The sequence below is a fragment of the Chanodichthys erythropterus genome, chromosome 5, assembly GCF_024489055.1.
Source record: "Chanodichthys erythropterus isolate Z2021 chromosome 5, ASM2448905v1, whole genome shotgun sequence".
NCBI classification, from domain to species: Eukaryota; Metazoa; Chordata; class Actinopteri; order Cypriniformes; family Xenocyprididae; genus Chanodichthys; species Chanodichthys erythropterus.
The window spans coordinates 17,856,779-17,873,879 of record NC_090225.1 but is presented as its reverse complement, the minus strand read 5'-3'; the positions used below and the strand labels follow the sequence as shown (position 1 = coordinate 17,873,879).

Genomic DNA, 17,101 nt, shown 5'->3' with positions numbered 1-17,101 from the left:
GGATTCTTTGATGAATGTGAAGTTCAAAAGAATTTATACAAAATAGAAATTTTTATAGCATTATAAATGTCTTTAATGTCACTTTTTATTAATTTAATACATCCTTGCTGAATAAAAATATTAAATTTCTTTAAATAAGACCTTACTGACCTTAAATTTTTGAATGGTAGTGAATACATACTAATACAAATTTACAGCTGTTGCAGTATTGAAAATGTCTGTAAATGAAATACAACATTATTAAAACAAAGTTATACATCAATAAAATACCTGCCCAAGTTTGATCTCAGTGTATTTAATGTTGCTATAGCAGTCTCTGATGAGGTGGTATGTTAGCACCCGAGCATTACTAAATGATCAAATGCAATTTAAGGCTCACAATGCGTGCGAGAGATCACTGTCAACTATATTTATATATATATATATATATATAAATATATATATATATCTTATGTTAGAAATAATGATAAACATATGTATAAGGCCTATATACATTAAGAAATTTCAAAAACAAACATGATAAATAATCTAGTTTGTGATTTCAAAACAAGTTCTCAAAAACAATATACATGTTGCAATACATGTATATGGCACTGTCCTTGCACACAAGGTATCAAAAAGCTCAGGATGTTTAAGCATCATTGAAAAAAACAATCTGATTCTGTTCTGATTCTGAAAACTAATTTCAGCTCAGATTTTGATTTAAGGAGGAATGGACCTTCTTGCAGTCTGAGCCCATTGCGCACAAAAGTTATATCCGCTAGATGCTTAACCATGCCTTTCAGTCAGGCTTTTATTGCCTGGATGATAGTCGATATGATTCTGGAGTTGATCTAACCCCTAAACTTTTCATATGCACTGTTTTCTTTTCATCTAAGATCAAGGACAGGAAGAAGAGCTGTCGAATTCAAGCGAACCATTCTCAAGCGTGCCATATCCATTCATCTTTTTCAGTTTGAGCTGGTCCGGGTGAGTGAGGGTCTGGCTCTCTTCCACAGCCTCTTTTGTAGCAAACATCTGACTAATCTCTACAAACGTCTTATTTTTAGTTTCAGGAATAACAAAGTACACGTAGATGGCCACAGCCAGACACACGGAACAGAACACCAGATAGCAGTAGGACCCAGCAGACATCTGTAGCAGAGAAATAGGATGGAACGCAAACTAAGTTATTCCTTTTTAAAACAGCTGAATTAAATGAAGATGATTGAATTTCACACTGATTGACTTTGACAAATGTGTTCAACACGCAAGGCGACATCAATACTGGAAAACCCTTTTCTGATTATACGCTGTGTACCTTTAGCTTTAACTGCACTGTACGATACCTGAAGGAACGGAAAGATGAAGCCGATGGTGAAGTTCGACATCCAGTTAAGAGACCCTCCCACGGTGTATGCGGCAGGACGATGGGATTGCTTGAAGAGCTCAGCTGTGATCAGGAATGGAACACCCGCTAAAAAAAAACCCAGACACATCCATATTAATGGCATATCGTGATGCTATGTTTATTTTTCATGTTTAATTACCAACCTACATCTCAGAGAAAAAGAGCTGTGAAACCTAGAACGGTCATATTTTTTAGCCTAATAAAAGCATAATATTATGAATGCACTTTTATGCACATGCATGTACGCACTGCTCTTCTGTAGTGCAACAGTTCTTGGAGGGAGGATAATAAACTAGCTTTATGAAGAGCTCGTTATCTCAATATGCAGGAAGCAGAGATTGTTCCACTGCTTAAGTTCTAATCCCTTTTGGTTACAAGTGAAAAATAAGGAGGCACAAGGTGTTATTTCAATTGTAATGAATTCAGGAACAAGCCAAGCGATGGCTTCATTATTTGTGCGTGATAATTGCAGCAGGAGGCGTGCTGCAGTTAAATTGATAAGGAACTCTGCTTGTAATTCATTGTTCATGCAAGATTTTGTCTTAAAAAGCCATATTCATCATTGTTTATGAACAATGAGCCATAAAAAAATCCTAATTAAAGACGTAATTACACCGATTGAGACTGGGGCCTGAGAATGAATTATAGATTTTGGAGTTAGGTTGGATAATGCATCAACTCAGTAAAGCACTTGTAGTCTCATTCATCACTGTAGCAGAGCTACTCCTCTCTGCTCTTATTGTGTGCATAAACTATGAGTCTGATGCTCATGCAGCACTAATAGAGGGAAGTACACCATTTAACTTTCATACTTTGATCTTTGAAACTTTTTAAAACATCAATATCTTCTTAACAGTAGAATTTATGATCACTATCTCAATTTAATGCAATTCAGTCTAGATATAATACATTTCTAAGATATCTGTACTCTATTATATGTTCTACCTAAGAATTACACAATATTTCAATATTATAAAATGTGCCATAATATATTTATGTATACTAGTAATAACTAATGAACTCAATAAATCTGTATTGGAACAATGTAGCTTCTGATTGTGCGTTTACAGAAAAATAAGTTAAATTGTTATGTAACATCCAAGTTAGTTTTGTTTTTTTTTTTAATATAATTTCAATCAAAATTATTTTAAAACATGTTATGAAAAATATGTAAATACAATGTACAAAAAAAAAAAAAAAAAAAAAAAAAAACTGGATTAATAATGTTAGATTATTCATTATTCCCAGTAAATTTTTGGTGAACAATGTTTATTGAAATAAATAACATGAATAATAACATAAATATTTTTTTTTCTATAAATATAAAATATTAAAATAATAAATATAATAAAAGCATACCTTTTAAACTACTTATTTCTGAAAGATTGAAAGTCTTTACACTATTCTGAACAGATAAAAATGTAAACATATGGAAAATATGGACAAAATATAATTTATTTTACACTTTACAATAAGGTTTCATTAGTTAACGTTTACTAAGAATTAACAATACTTCTTCAGCTTTTAGTTAATGTTAATTTCAACATTTACTAATACATTATTAAAATCAAATATAGTATTTTTTAACATTAGTTAATGTACAAGTGGATTTTTATTGACTAACATAAACAAAGATTAATAAATAAATAATACATTAACTAATGTTAACAAATGATACCTTATTTTAAAATGTTACCAAATAAATATATATGCCAACACCATCTAATTCTTATATTGAGGTCTAAGCTCTTGCTTTTCAAAATTCTTCCCCCAGGTGTCGCTATTTCACTATTTGAAGACGTCATCTGGGAATTCAGGGTCAAAGAGCAGACAACTACTCATCCAATTGAAGCAGTGCTTTACTGAATGTGTCTGAGCATGACTTAAAGTGATGTAGCCATGCAGATTACTTTAGATGAAGATTAAAAGAAGAAGAAAGGGAGAGAGACACAAAAAAGTTCACCTGGCCCGATACAGAATCCAGCGATTATCCCAACCACACACCCCACACTCACATATTTCATGAAAGGCACATGTGTCTGAAAAGAGGATCATAGTAAATGGTGATTAAATGATGTAAAGATAATAAAAGTGTGATCATTCACAATCATCTGCAAAACAATGACATTCTCACTTGTCCAAGTATTTGCCAACAGTTAATTCAATGGGTGGTGCAATTTAAATTTAGTATTTTCACTTTATTAACTATATTTCACTTACTTGAAGAATTAGAGACAGTGTTATCCCAGCACAACACATTCCCATGACACCAAAACCTCCAATTATCAATGGCCTTCGCCCAAGACGCTCAATGGTGAAACACTGAAAGAAAAACAAGAGATGCAATGTGGATGTTCACAATACGCACTTCCTTTTTGTCTTGATCGGATTAATCAGTAACTGCTGTCTTGAAAGGATGGCTTTTGGTGCTTTTTTGAAAGCAAATGTCATAAAAGCATAAAGTGGAACCTTGTTTTTTCATTAAATGCTGCTAAAATTGAGTGCTAAAGCTGTGCACTGTTGACTTAAAGGCGGGTGAAGCTGACATAAGAATGAATAGCTGTAATTTTATAACCAATCTCTAGCCTTCCTCTCGTGTGCCATTCGCCTCCCGAGTGAGGGCCAATTGACAATGACAGCAATGAGTTCTTCTGACTAACAGTGTGCCTCTTTCTCTCCGGTTGCTGCTGCTGCATCACTAAATCCCGGCTAAGCGACGCAACTGGGAGAGAGAGAGACTGTATCTGGCCTTCATTACAGCTCTGAGATGTGACCCAAAGAAGCAGGCGGCAAAAACAAGATACATCAGTCTCTCTGACGCTCATCTTATAGTGTTTTTTTATGAGTGTCACAGCAGAAAAATACACAACGTGAGCTTGGAAAGATTGAGGGCAAAGCTAAATGAAAATGATTGAGATATGAAAAGACACTCTTTTTCAAATGTAGCAACTCTAGTGTAGCAATAGACCGAGTGATGTCTAATAAACTATTTTGCGTCACTATATAACCTTGTCAAATAGTCTTTTACCACTATCAATAATTGAAACAGACAATTTTCACATTCAACGCATCGGTAGAATAAGAAAACTTACCCCTATGGGGCCTACGATAATCTCTATAGCTCCAGTTCTTACAGTGGTGTACTTTTTCTAATCATTCTTAAAACAAAATAAATTTACACGAGAAGCAAAATTGCACAATATATTAAGTTATTGATATATGATATAAGAATATGCTGATTTAAGTTTATATAGTGGTGCGGGTATGACCACTTTGTAGGCCAAAATGCGGAAACGAGTTAGCATTTTAGCACTTCCGGTTCCACTGTGATGAAGTCAATGGGTTTTTTTTTAAATGGGAATTTTATGGAGTCAAATTATTGCCTTATAGTTTTGCACAAAAATAAAGTTTTGCAAAACAAAAAAAGAATTGAGCCATAAAAAAATGTTTTGCAAACAAAAATAAAGAATTGCAAAGGAAAAATAAAGTATTGAGTGGAAAAATGACAGCTGTAATCCTATTTTATCTTTGCCACATATTTTTCATGCTCAAACCTACTAAATCATTTTTCCGCTCAATACTTTATTTTTCCTTTGCAATTCTTTATTTTTGTTTGCAAAACATTTTTTTTATTGCTCAATTAATTTTTTTTTGTTTTGCAAAACTTTATTTTTGTGCAAAACTTTAAGGCAATAATTTGACTCCATAGAATTTGGTTAAATGACTGAAATAAGGTCTGTGGTGAATGCAAGCTCAAGACACTTTCACATTTTATTCTATGACGTAAATACACCAGTATTACCCCACTCTTAATTTTTTTAAGCTGTTACGTGTCTTGAAAAAGGCGGTTTGCTGAATCCTAACAAGTGGCTAAATGGACTACAGAGGTAGTCGGGGAGATTAAACGTCATCACGCCGAACAGGTAAGCTCAGTCCGCTTTTACAGCCTCATTATGCTCATAATTGTGACCCGATCTGGCGAAATGAGTCGGAAGTCGCAACGTTCTATTTTAAGATATGAGCCGATAATGTTGAAAAACAATGAAAAAAATCTATTTTTTTTAAGCTAATTTCAAAGAACAGACTTTCAAAAATAATCATCCAAAGTTTCGTAGTCCAGATAATTGAGTAAAGGTATTTAAATGGCTATTAAATTTGACATGGTTTTACTAAATTCGCTGGAAATGAACTTCTCAACTCCTCTCATCACTTATGAGCATTTCCCGGTATCCCCTGAAACGTCACTATCTCTGCTCTACAAATATGGTGTTACACGTTGTATAGAACCAATCAAAAAGCTTAGAAATGTAAACACACTGACATAAACGCTGATTTTTAACAATGGGAAGCCCCGTTTCGACTGACAGGCACGCGATCGGTCCAGCCATCCTCCTGTCAGACTAGCGCGCCTTATAAAATAAAACTCCCATTTGCGTGTCTCTCTTTAAAAGCCAATAAAAATTGAATCCATATAGGTAGCACAAAAATTCTTTTTGCATACAAAACCAGAGACTTTAAACTTTCATATCAAGCCTCCAACATGCTTCTGTTGTGTTGTTTTCACCCTCTAATGAGTCTGAGTAATATGCGTTTACAACAAAAATAGCACAGCAGCTAACTGAATACAAGTATGTATATTTCACGTGCTCATAACTTCATGAAAAATGCACAGATCATAAAAATCGCACATTAATATTTAAAGCATATTCTCAAGATTAAAATGAATCCAAAATATAATAAATACAATATAATATATTGCGTTGATCACAAGATATTACTCACGAAATGATTTAACATACTTGGCTAAAAACATGTCTCTCATCTCTCCGGGATGCAGTGTGTATCCAATGTTCCCGGACCCATCCATGTTCGTTTTCCAACGTGGAATAACACATAATAGATATCATTTTAAAGCTTAGAATCTCATCTTTTTAATACATCTAAACATTTTGAAAAACTCCTAACGAGTGCTGAGAAGTGCCTCTAAACCGGAGTTTACCGCCCGTTGGCGCCACCTGGCTGCGGAAAAAATGAACAACAATTTTTCAAACTATTCTTTATAATATCACCACGAAATTTGAACCAGATGCAGCTCACATATAGGAGAGCATCACCAAAAAATATTTTATTTTTATTGTGTTCCTGAGTTATTCCATGTCAAATAAAAAAAATTTTTTTTTTTAAAATTATATATATTATATATATATACTTTTGTGTGTGTCGCTCATAAAAAAAAAAAAAAAAAAAAAAAGAAAAAAAAAAGAACTCTAAAAAAGCCCTTAAAGTGTTAATTCAAATAAATACTTTCAAATAATATATATTATATATATATATATATATTTATATATTATATTATATTATATTATATTATATTATATTATATTATATTATATTATATTATATTATATTATATTATATTATATTATATATATATATATATATATATATATATATATAATATAATATAATATAATATATAAATATATATATATATAAAAATGTCTTTGGTCAAATTAAGCTGTAATATAAATAGTTTATCCCTTTAAATGCAATGGATTTTGAAAGATATCAACAAAAAAATGGGCAAAAAACTTAAAAGCAATTTTCTCAGGTTTTCAATTGGAAAAAGAGGGCAGACGACCATAATTAAAATGGGTATATCTTTAACACCATTCAAGGTATCATTTTAAAGCTTATTGTCTCATCTTTCCATTGATACCAAAATCTCAATTTTGAAATTTGGGTCACTGTGACTCATTTTGCTGGATCAGGTCACAATTGTGCACTTCTAAACTATTCTAACAAACTTTATGGAAACATTTTTTTTATATAAAAACTGAAAGGGTTGTCGGAAGCTTATTGGTGACGTTGAACTCGTGAGACTGTGGTGTAGTTTTTTTTATAGCCTACCTTTAGCTTATTACTTCTGGCATCTGCATTAAGCCTTAAAAATTCATAAAAGTTGTGTTCATCTGTGAAAATTATCTTGATGGACAAAACATGCAAGTACCATAAACTTTTGTTGATCACAGAGCTTGCTTTTGCGATAATCCAAAAAGAAAAATCCTTTTGGGTTTTTGTCGAGGGAACCAGCGTGATGCTAACTACTGATTGGCCTACAAAGTGACGTCATATCTGCACTACTCTATTTTATCCCTTTGGTTCTTTTTGTTTGTTTTAAGCAAAAAAATTTTATTAAGATACTAACAATATATTTTGTTAGATTAATGCTTAAAACAACACAAAAAATGGTAATGGGATATAAAAAACAAACAACTTTAAGGATGTTTAGCATTTTTTTGTCAAATCTTGTGAAGTAACAAACCAAGTGATGTCTAATAAACTATTTTGCATCACTATATGAATATGAAATATGAAGAATATGAAAACTCACCCCTATGAGGCCTGCAATGATCTCTATAGCTCCAGTTCCTACAGTGGTGTACTGGATCTCAGGGGAGGGGATTCCAGCATTCTCAAAGATGTCGTTGGTGTAAAACCAGATCTGGGGAGAACATGAGAGGGTAAGTGGAAGGATAGTGTTTTTGGCTTGTACAGGTGGCATATCGTGACTGCGAGCGGTTACGGCGTACAACACTTCAGATTCAATTTGAGAGCTGGAGGGCTGTGTGTGAGGTTAGGCAGGGGGGTAATCAGAGAGAACACAGACGGTTTGAGAGCTGCTGGGACTGTAGAGGACACACACGGCCTGCCTCTCTCCTGCTGCTCATGCTGAAGTCAGCCAAGACTCACCACCTGTCAGCCCCATTTACACTGAATACACACACAGACGCTCACAGGGTCACCTGCCACCTAAGGGCCCTACAGTCAATGTCATTTAATATTCAAATTTGATATCAAAACCCCATAGGGCAAACCTGAATAGTCCTACTTGGATTTGACATCAACACCTCAAGACTATTTTCGGGAATTAAGGTTACTATGAATTTGCAAAAGAGTCTCCCAGAGTTTTTAAGTAGTTAAAAAGACGATTACTGATCTTTCAGCTTTGTAGCCATATAAAAATGTAAGGAAATGCTGTTCAAGCAAAACTTTTATTTTATTTTTATAATAACCTCTGTAAATGCCAGGCTAATGCAAGTCACACACATTGTCATGTTCTGGAACTCCTCAAAAAAAGTGACACTAGATTTCTTTTTTTCAGAATCAGTGGAATGAATATCAATGTCTGCAAATGAATTAAAGTGATAAATCGCCACTGGGACAATAGCTTCTTTTTTTTTTTTTTTGCCTTTGTGAGGTTTTAAAATTAGACTAGATGAACTCATGACGAAAATAGAAATTGTGATTTGACAAAGTCCAGATGGAATCTGCAGACTTTTTTTCCGCATTTTCTGCACTGATTTTGGGACATAATCTGTGGAATTCTGCAGAATCTGATGTGCTAACAGAGCTGAGAGTACTGCACTGTTTCGGTAACAAAGCAGAGTCAAATTAGCCAACATTAAATTAATGATTTAGTGAACAAAAAGCAAGGAGTGAGGAATATGTACAACTTTTTGAATTCTGGGTGCATAGATTCTGTGTGGGCCTGGTAATGAGCTCTCTATCAGTCTTTATCCTCATTATTACATGAAGAATTAGTCTGCCACCAAAAACAATTAAGGACAATAATACAATTAAAAGACATTTCTAATTAAAAAAATAAAAATCTAATAATTCTACAGCATGTCACACATTAAATGTGAATCTAGAAAGCTTTGCACAGTTCCTCTGGGTGAAGATCTTTAATAGCACATTGTGTTTTTGCTAAGATTCATCAGAATTCTTATTCATAACCCTGATTCTGATCATAATACAGATACCATATAAAAGAGCAATGCAGAGGCAAGTTTAAAGGGACTGTGTCAGTTAACAGGTCTAACTTCAACACTATACCATCAAACTACTACTGAGAAAAAAAGCTATCCTTTTCTGGAATCACAAGCTAATTGTTAAATTGTTAGCTCTGATTTAAATGGGGATGTTTATGGATCAAAAAAGATCTGCCAAATCACCATAATCACCATCTTAACGATGTAACAATTAAAAAATACATCTACTTTGCTTGAATAATAGCTTATATTTATTGCTGTAGCAGGGTAGTGGAAATTAGACTCCATAAACACTTTGAAAAAAGAAAAAGACTAATTTGTTAAGCTCTGATGGATAAAGAGTGAGGTTTCTGTCAGCTCTGTCCTCTTAATCATCTGAATAATTAATCTGAAGTTAAGCAAGCTATTTCAAAAAGGTAATTCCTCTTCCTGATGAATAAGGAAATGAGAGCTTTTTAGCCACTTTAAAGAGTTAGTTCACCCAAAAACGAAATTTCTGACATTACCTTCATGTTGTCCCAAATCCGTAAGATTTTCGTTCATCTTCGGAACACAAATTAAGATATTTTTGAAGAAATCTGAGATTTTTTTTAATCGCCCATAGAAAGGCTTTATTTTAGTTTCCTGCATTTTATTTGATGCTGGAAGAAATTTTGTGAGGCTTTAGAGGCTAAATACTCGCCATACCCAGATCCCATCACTGTTCACAGTGTTCATATCATCACCTTTCTATTACAAAGAACGAGCAGTACAACAAGCAATCTCAAAACATGCAGTGCAGTCAGCTCTATATGTTAACCAGGATTTTAACCTTACCGCATCAATGCCAGACAGCTGCATACCGATGTTGATGACCACAACAGACAGGACCTGCCAGCGAACAGTGTGGTCCAGTAGCAGTTGCCAGACAGACACGGTCTCCACTGAGGACAGAGAGCGTTGCTCCTCCTGCATCTCCTCTATCTCTGCCTGGATGTTACATTTGGCTCTGTACCATTTCAAGGCTGCACCAACAAAGAGAACACAAGCTATTGGTTTAATGTTCATCTATATCAGGGGTCAGCAAAGATTTTAACATGAGGTGCTTTTTTTTAAATCACTGTGCCATAATCCCCGTGACACCATGCTACCAGATACCCAACTTAAGAATGACCCATGAACTCAGTAAAACAAATAACACATACTTTAATACTCATCTCATGGCAATGATCACCCTCCTACCTCCTATGTCAGTGAAAGAATGTGTCTATACTGCAAAATAATCATTTCTTAAATAGAAATAAAAATGTAAGTTTTTTTGGCTTTTAGTATGTATATGTTAGCCTTAAGGTTATTTATAAGCTAGTGTACTCCAAAACAATTACAAAATTTGCCTTTAGAAGATATAAGCGTTCAAAACTTACAGACTTTCACTTCCACCAATATGGATCAACAGTTTCATACAGTGTAAACTAGGGCTGCACGATTAATCGCATGCTATTCTCACGCGCATTTCGTCAGTAAAGCCGGTTCCCTGATTACCGCTAAATCACAATCACCTGCTTTCAAATGAAGCGGCATTTAATAGACTGAGCCGTAGATCACTGAAAAGCCACGCAATATCGCGTTCATATCGCAGATGAATCGCCTGCGATAATGAACGCGATATTGCGTGGCTTTTCAGTGATCTACGGCTCAGTCTATTAAATGGCGCTCCATTTGAAAGCAGGTGATTGTGATTTAGCGGTAATCAGGGAACCGGCTTTACTGACGAAATGCGCGTGAGAATAGCAAGCGATTAATCGTGCAGCCCTAGTGTAAACATGCCTTCCATTGGAATGAAGTCTGGATTCGTATTAGTGTCATGCAAACCGCCGCAGCGCACACAGAGTTTGCTCCTGTCCAGAGACGCGATAGCGCAGAGCGGATCAAAAACGTGATTCGGCACAGACCACAAAACGTATCAGACCCATTTGAATTCTACACAGAATGCCATCTTTTAAAGCATTGGAGGAGATTAAGAGGGAAAGCGGTTAGATGTCCCACCCTGTCTTCCTGTCTTAGTGGAAATTAAGTCAACTCATTGAATAACGCTGCACGTTTAAAGGCACTTCATTGGGCCTTTAACTAGTATTTTGTCTAGTTTTTCAGTAAAAATATCTAATCAACCTTAAAGCAAAATAAATTTACTCGAGAAGCAAAATTGCATTAGATATTAAGACTATCAGAATGAATTAGTATGTATATGTATTAGTTTAGACAACAAGCATTTTTTTTTTTTTTTTTTCATACTATGGAAGTCAGTGGGGCCCATCAACTGTTTGGTTACCCATATTCTTCAAAATATCTTTCTTTGTGTTCAGCAGAAGAAAGAAATTCATACAGGTTTGGAACTACTTGAGAGCAAGTAAATGATGACAGAATTTTCATTTTGGGGTGAACTATCCCTTTAAGTTTATTTTATCCCATTTTTCTTTTTTTAAGCAATTTTTTAATAAATATATTTAATATATTTTATTTGATTTATGCTTAAAAAACACCAGTGTGGTAAGAAGAATAAACTTAATTCACTTTAGGGATATTTACAAATGTTTACGGAAAATCAAGACAAAAATATTGCATATCTATTGCATATACTTTTTATTTTTAAAAATTCAATGGTAGGTTTGATGGTTGAATAGGATTACGGCATCAATAGAGGGATTCATCTTTAGAAATATACCTAAAATATTTCAAATTCTTACTCTTCATTCTTACTCTTCAATTCATTTCTCTCACCAGTGATAGTGGCATGAACATTGTGCTTCTCAATCAACAGGTAGCGTGGACTTTCTGGAAACCATGGTAACAGCATCAGCTGGATAAAGGTAGGGACAACAACAAGAGAAAGAAACAGTGGCCAGTGCTCCTCCTGTCAATCAAAAAAGCACAAATTGAAACACAACTATTGAGCTCTATTTCTAAACTTTTATGAAAACGTAACTGTATGATGTTTAATAGATTATCGAAGTTAAGTTCGTTGTTGTACCTTCCCCAAAAGTTCATGCAGGCCCAAGACTTGAGCTGAGAAAACCCCAGCACAAATGAAAATACTGGGCATGAGCCCCAGGAAGCCTCTTAGGTTTTTAGGAGCGATCTCTCCCAGGTACATGGGCACCACGCTGAGAGAGATACCTGGAAGATGGAAATGAGAAAAGCATATCAGAGTCCGTTCATGTCTTTACTTTGCTATACCTGCTTTTTTCAGTTGGGACATACCTGAATGTATTCCTGTGACAAAACGACCAAAGATGACCATTTCGGGTGAGCCGCAGATCCTGCTGAACCCCATGAGAGACGCTGCTAAGAACACCAGTACAGTGGAGTTGACCACTGTTCCTTTCCTGCAAAAGTGAACACTGTGAAGTCCAGCTCTGCCACTGCTCATTAAGCTAGGACAGTCATGCTCGATATCCGGCCACCTGGGAGTTTAACTATCAAAACCAGATAAGTGATGTTCCATGACAGTGCTGCTGGGTGAAATAGCTGCATTCCTTGATTAGTTCTATCAAGTTGTAAACTTTCCCCCTGATTTACAGACGGCTGCACCGTGTTCTGCGTTATGATCACCTTACTGCTATAAAACATTTTGCTGGACTGAAATTGATTAGAACAATAAATAGGGTCATGAATCATCGTCTTTCATTTGCATTTAAATGTCTGCAGTCAAATCTTGTGGTGCCACTCATAGACACTCAGAACAGACTAGACAGGAGGACTTTCAGAGTCCTTGGAGAGCACAAAATAGAAGTGTAAGCTATGGCGTAGCTTACATAGTGCACATAGTTAGAAAGTGGTTAATTAAACAGTTTAGACACTATACAGTAATACTACATGCTGCTAATAATACTAAATTCTGGCTGTGGTCATTTAAAGGAATAGTTTCTATAAAAATGGGGGTTGAATAATGTACTAATAACTCTTTTTCATGCAATTACAATGAATGCGGACAGAAGCATTCAAGCTTCAAAAAGGACACAAAAGCATCATGAAGTATCATAAAAGTGGTCCAAGACAGAGCTATTGTTCAAAGGATTTGGAATATAAGTCACACGGACCACTTTTATGAAACTTTCATTGTGCTTTTGTCTTATTTTTGAACCTCTACAGTATATTGACTATTCACTGTAATTGCATAAAAAACCCAGTATGTTTAAAATTTATTTTTTAGTTTCATGGTAAATAAGTAAGTAAGTCATCCAACAACATGAGGTTGAATAAATGATGATAGCATTTTTATTTTTTGGTTAAACTAATCAGGAACAAATATGTTCAGAGCTTAGTGGACTGAACAAAATGTCTGCTCTTTTCCAGAGTACAAACAAGGCCATTTACAAGGCAAAGGCAAAGTCGTTCAGTGCAGTCAGAGAGGTCAGGTGGGGTGACAGATGAGGAAGAATATACCTCGGTGGCCTTGACACTCAGAGGAATTTCTGGTAGAGTGACCACACCATGCCAGATGTTATGGGTCTCCTCCTGACTTACCTTCCAAATTTGGTGACCAGCATGCCCACCATCAAAGAGCCGACCAGGCCTCCAATCGCAAACACAGAAACGGTGAGAGAATACATGAGTGTCAGGGCCTCCTCGTTTAGTCCAGTTCCATTACGATTTACCACTGTACGGTTATAGAATTCTTTAATGTACTGTGAGTGACAGGGAAATATACAGAGAAAGAGAGAGAAATTAAAATAGTTCACCCAAAAATACTGTTTGCAATTACTCTTCATCATACTGTTGAAAACTTTTGGGCTTCCTTTTTTTCAGTGGAATTTTTGAAGAATATTTTGGTCTGTTCCATGTATTGTAAGTAAAAAGGGATTTTAAAGTGAAAAAAAATAAATAATAAATATCACTATAAAAGTGCTTGAAGAAAGCAAGTATATGCCAGGGTGAACTATTCTGTAAATCGTTTTTCAACACATATAGCACTGTCAGATTCAATTAATGAATACACAGAAAGGTATCATGAACAGCCATTCCAAATTACAATAATTTTTCATATTTTAAGCTCCTGTTCAGTGAGACACACCTATCTACATGGACTTACAAGCATCCGTCTCGTGACAAGCTCTTCTCTCTTTCTTTCTCTCTCTCTCTTTCTTTATTTCACTCGCTTTCTTCTCTGCCTGTACTTTAAGGTCACAGTCTAATTTAATTCCAGTTTATGTACCTTATCATTTCCATTCCAAATTCATTTAAGTTGGAACACTGCAATACCATTTAAAAGACTTAGGAGAACTCCTAACATAGTCTTTCAATTTTCTCAACAATAGATTCAACTGAACTAAAACAGAGTTTGCCAAAAATCTGGATTAATGATAATATTCATTGAGCTTTTGCTTAAAAAAATAAAAAATAAAAAAAATCAGCTGGATTTTTTTGGATTTCTATGTTTGAATCCTCTTCATTAGCACATGATGTTCCAAGAAAAACAGAACAAAACAAAGCCACTTAAGTAGGGTATATAACAGCCAGTCAGGAGACCAGACAGGAAAATTTAAATATTTTCATCATTAACAGGCTAATGGGGCAGGGCAAATAGGTCCCTACTTATATACATGAAGAGCTGCTAGAGGCAACCACTGCAGCACAAAATGCCTGACAAGCCAAGATGAACAAATAACATCTGAGTCATCTACAAAAAATGAAAATAAGGCTTCAACACTTTGTTTCTTCAAGTTTATGGAGAAAGACTAAGGATAACTTTCTCTTTTTGTCCCATGTCCTTATGCTGGGCAAACCTCCCGCTCTCCGATTAAAATTATGATTTATTTATACATTACATTTGTATATGATACATATTATATATTCAAATATTCAAATATTTATTTATATTATCCCACAATTTCTTGAAGTCACATTTCACATACTACAACAAGAATGTCTAGAATGCATAAAATCGTGTTAAAGCAAAATTCTCTGAGATCTTGCATCAGTAGAGCCTCTGTTCAGGCCACTATGTTTATTCTGACCCCGAGCCTGACGTGCATCTCTCTACTGGAAGCCACTTTTTGTGATGAACAGAAAAGTATTGCCTATGTTATCTACTGATTACTTGTTTTGATGAGCAGTTTTGGCAATCGAGGTACAGGGTATGTCAATGAGCTCTTACCCCAGCAGGAGAGTTGACCACAGCTAAGTTATATCCATAGAGCATTGAGCTACCAAAGGAGGTGAGGAAAGCCACTGCCAGCAGAGATGAGGTAAGATGCTATTAAAAAGAAATAAGCAAATATGAATGGCCTGTGAGCTGTAATTTTCCTCACTTTTTTCTTAAAGCAGCAAGCTATCTCTGTTTTTTCTTTTTTTTCTTTTAGCTTTGAATGAAACTATGAGCACATGTAGATCTGATATCATAAAATCACATTCAGAAATAGTCAACTAAATCAGAAATGAATCAAATATTGACATAATACAGATACATAATGTTTATTAAATAAAGAACAGGTTTACATTTATATGCCAATTAATGTGTGTTGGACAGGTCGAGTATTGAATATGTATGTGGCACACATTAAATATACATTTAAACATATTTAGTTTTATAAACATTTTATTCTATTCTATTCTATTCTATTCTATTCTATTCTATGCTATTCTATTCTTTTCTGGTGATCTTAAAATGTTGTAGCAATAGCATAAGTCAGATGTGGAGAGAATAGCTTTCTCATAGTGTGACTTCAGTGGTCGTTACACTTCAGATCATGAGTGGAAAACTTAATTTGTTCCACTAAGTGGTCAGATACAGTTGCTTATGTATAGTCCTACACGTGAGGGAAGATGCTGAGAAAATGTCTTGTGACATTAACTTAATGCCTTTTCTTTTTTCTACACACCATTTCTTACAAAAAAAAAAAAAAAAAAAAAAAGCGACATTAAATATTAGCTACTGATATTACAATACCTTTTAAAAACTATTATTAAAAAACCTTCATCAACCAAACTTCAACGGCCTACTAAAATTAAACTTTCATAAAGTAGCCAACCATTTGAGACATCTTTTTTTTTTTTTGGTTTAAGAGGATAAGACAATACAGAACGAAAAAAATAAGTTACAAAACAAACTCATATTTATAACAAAATGACACCATTTAAATAGTAATAAAATGGTCTACTTACCGATGTTATTTTGCCTGGACTCGTAATTAACACTTCTTCAGCCATTTCAAAGTTATGTAAAGGCTACAAGACTTCTTGAGATAAACCGTGCGAGTTAAGTTTAAGTATAGTTAGTTAGCTACTGGCCGTCTTTCGGTGCTACCGGCTTCTCCACCGACTTCATCTTGGACGTGAGGGTGTGGTCATAGCGGACATGAGGGTGTGGTCACACTGGATTGACAGCCAAAACATCGTATGATTGACAGCGATGTGGCCTCTCATCTCACCAGTCCAGTCCTGCACGCGCGCTTACCTCGCTGCACTTCCGACCAAGGCGCGCTCTTAACAAGGCCAAGCTTGTACAATCACATGACAGTCAACAACGTGATTCCTGCTGAAATCAATTAGCTAAGTGAATTTACAAAGTCTGCGGTCGCTAGACTGAAGAAACTACGGAGAATCCTATAGTAAGTAGGCTAATCCAAAAAGACGATTGGTGTATCAATCGGTTTAGAGTTGATGAGTAACGTTACATAGGCGTTATTGAATGCCACTAGTGTCAATTCAGTGAACTCAATGAGGAGCTAGTTAGTTTTAAACTTTAAATAGCTATTCATAAACAAACATAAATAACTTCCTCTGAAATTACATTCCATTTCTGCTGTTATCACTTATTGACTCTGGTGACGTATGCCGGACTTCTCCAATCCGCTTACAGTTTTTTTTTTTTTTTTTTTTTTTTAATTTGCTTTGGTAC

At 34.9% G+C, this 17,101-nt stretch overlaps 1 protein-coding gene across 1 annotated transcript; it reads right to left on the bottom strand.

Moving 5' to 3' along the window:
- Positions 1-879: 879 nt before the first annotated feature.
- slc2a15a (solute carrier family 2 member 15a) lies at positions 880-16,410 on the bottom strand. The gene is made up of 12 exons (XM_067385279.1): positions 16,366-16,410; positions 15,359-15,457; positions 13,729-13,889; positions 12,463-12,587; positions 12,233-12,378; positions 11,983-12,115; positions 10,042-10,229; positions 7,785-7,895; positions 3,611-3,712; positions 3,354-3,429; positions 1,329-1,456; positions 880-1,134 (listed from the first exon to the last, which is right to left on the bottom strand). Exons 1-12 carry the CDS (start codon positions 16,408-16,410, stop codon positions 880-882), a joined length of 1,569 nt encoding a protein of 522 aa, XP_067241380.1.
- Between the last annotated feature and the right edge of the window lie 691 nt (positions 16,411-17,101).

Coding starts and splice junctions, on each gene's coding strand:
- slc2a15a (XM_067385279.1), bottom strand. CDS start 16,410: ATGGCTGAAGAAGTGTTAATTACGAGTCCAGGCAAAATAACATCG. Junction 3,713..7,784: donor TCATTGCAGGCCTCATAGGG/GTGAGTTTTCAT, acceptor TTTTTCTTTCAG/TGTTTCACCATTGAGCGTCT. Junction 3,430..3,610: donor CACTGTCTCTAATTCTTCAA/GTAAGTGAAATA, acceptor TCCTCTTTTCAG/ACACATGTGCCTTTCATGAA.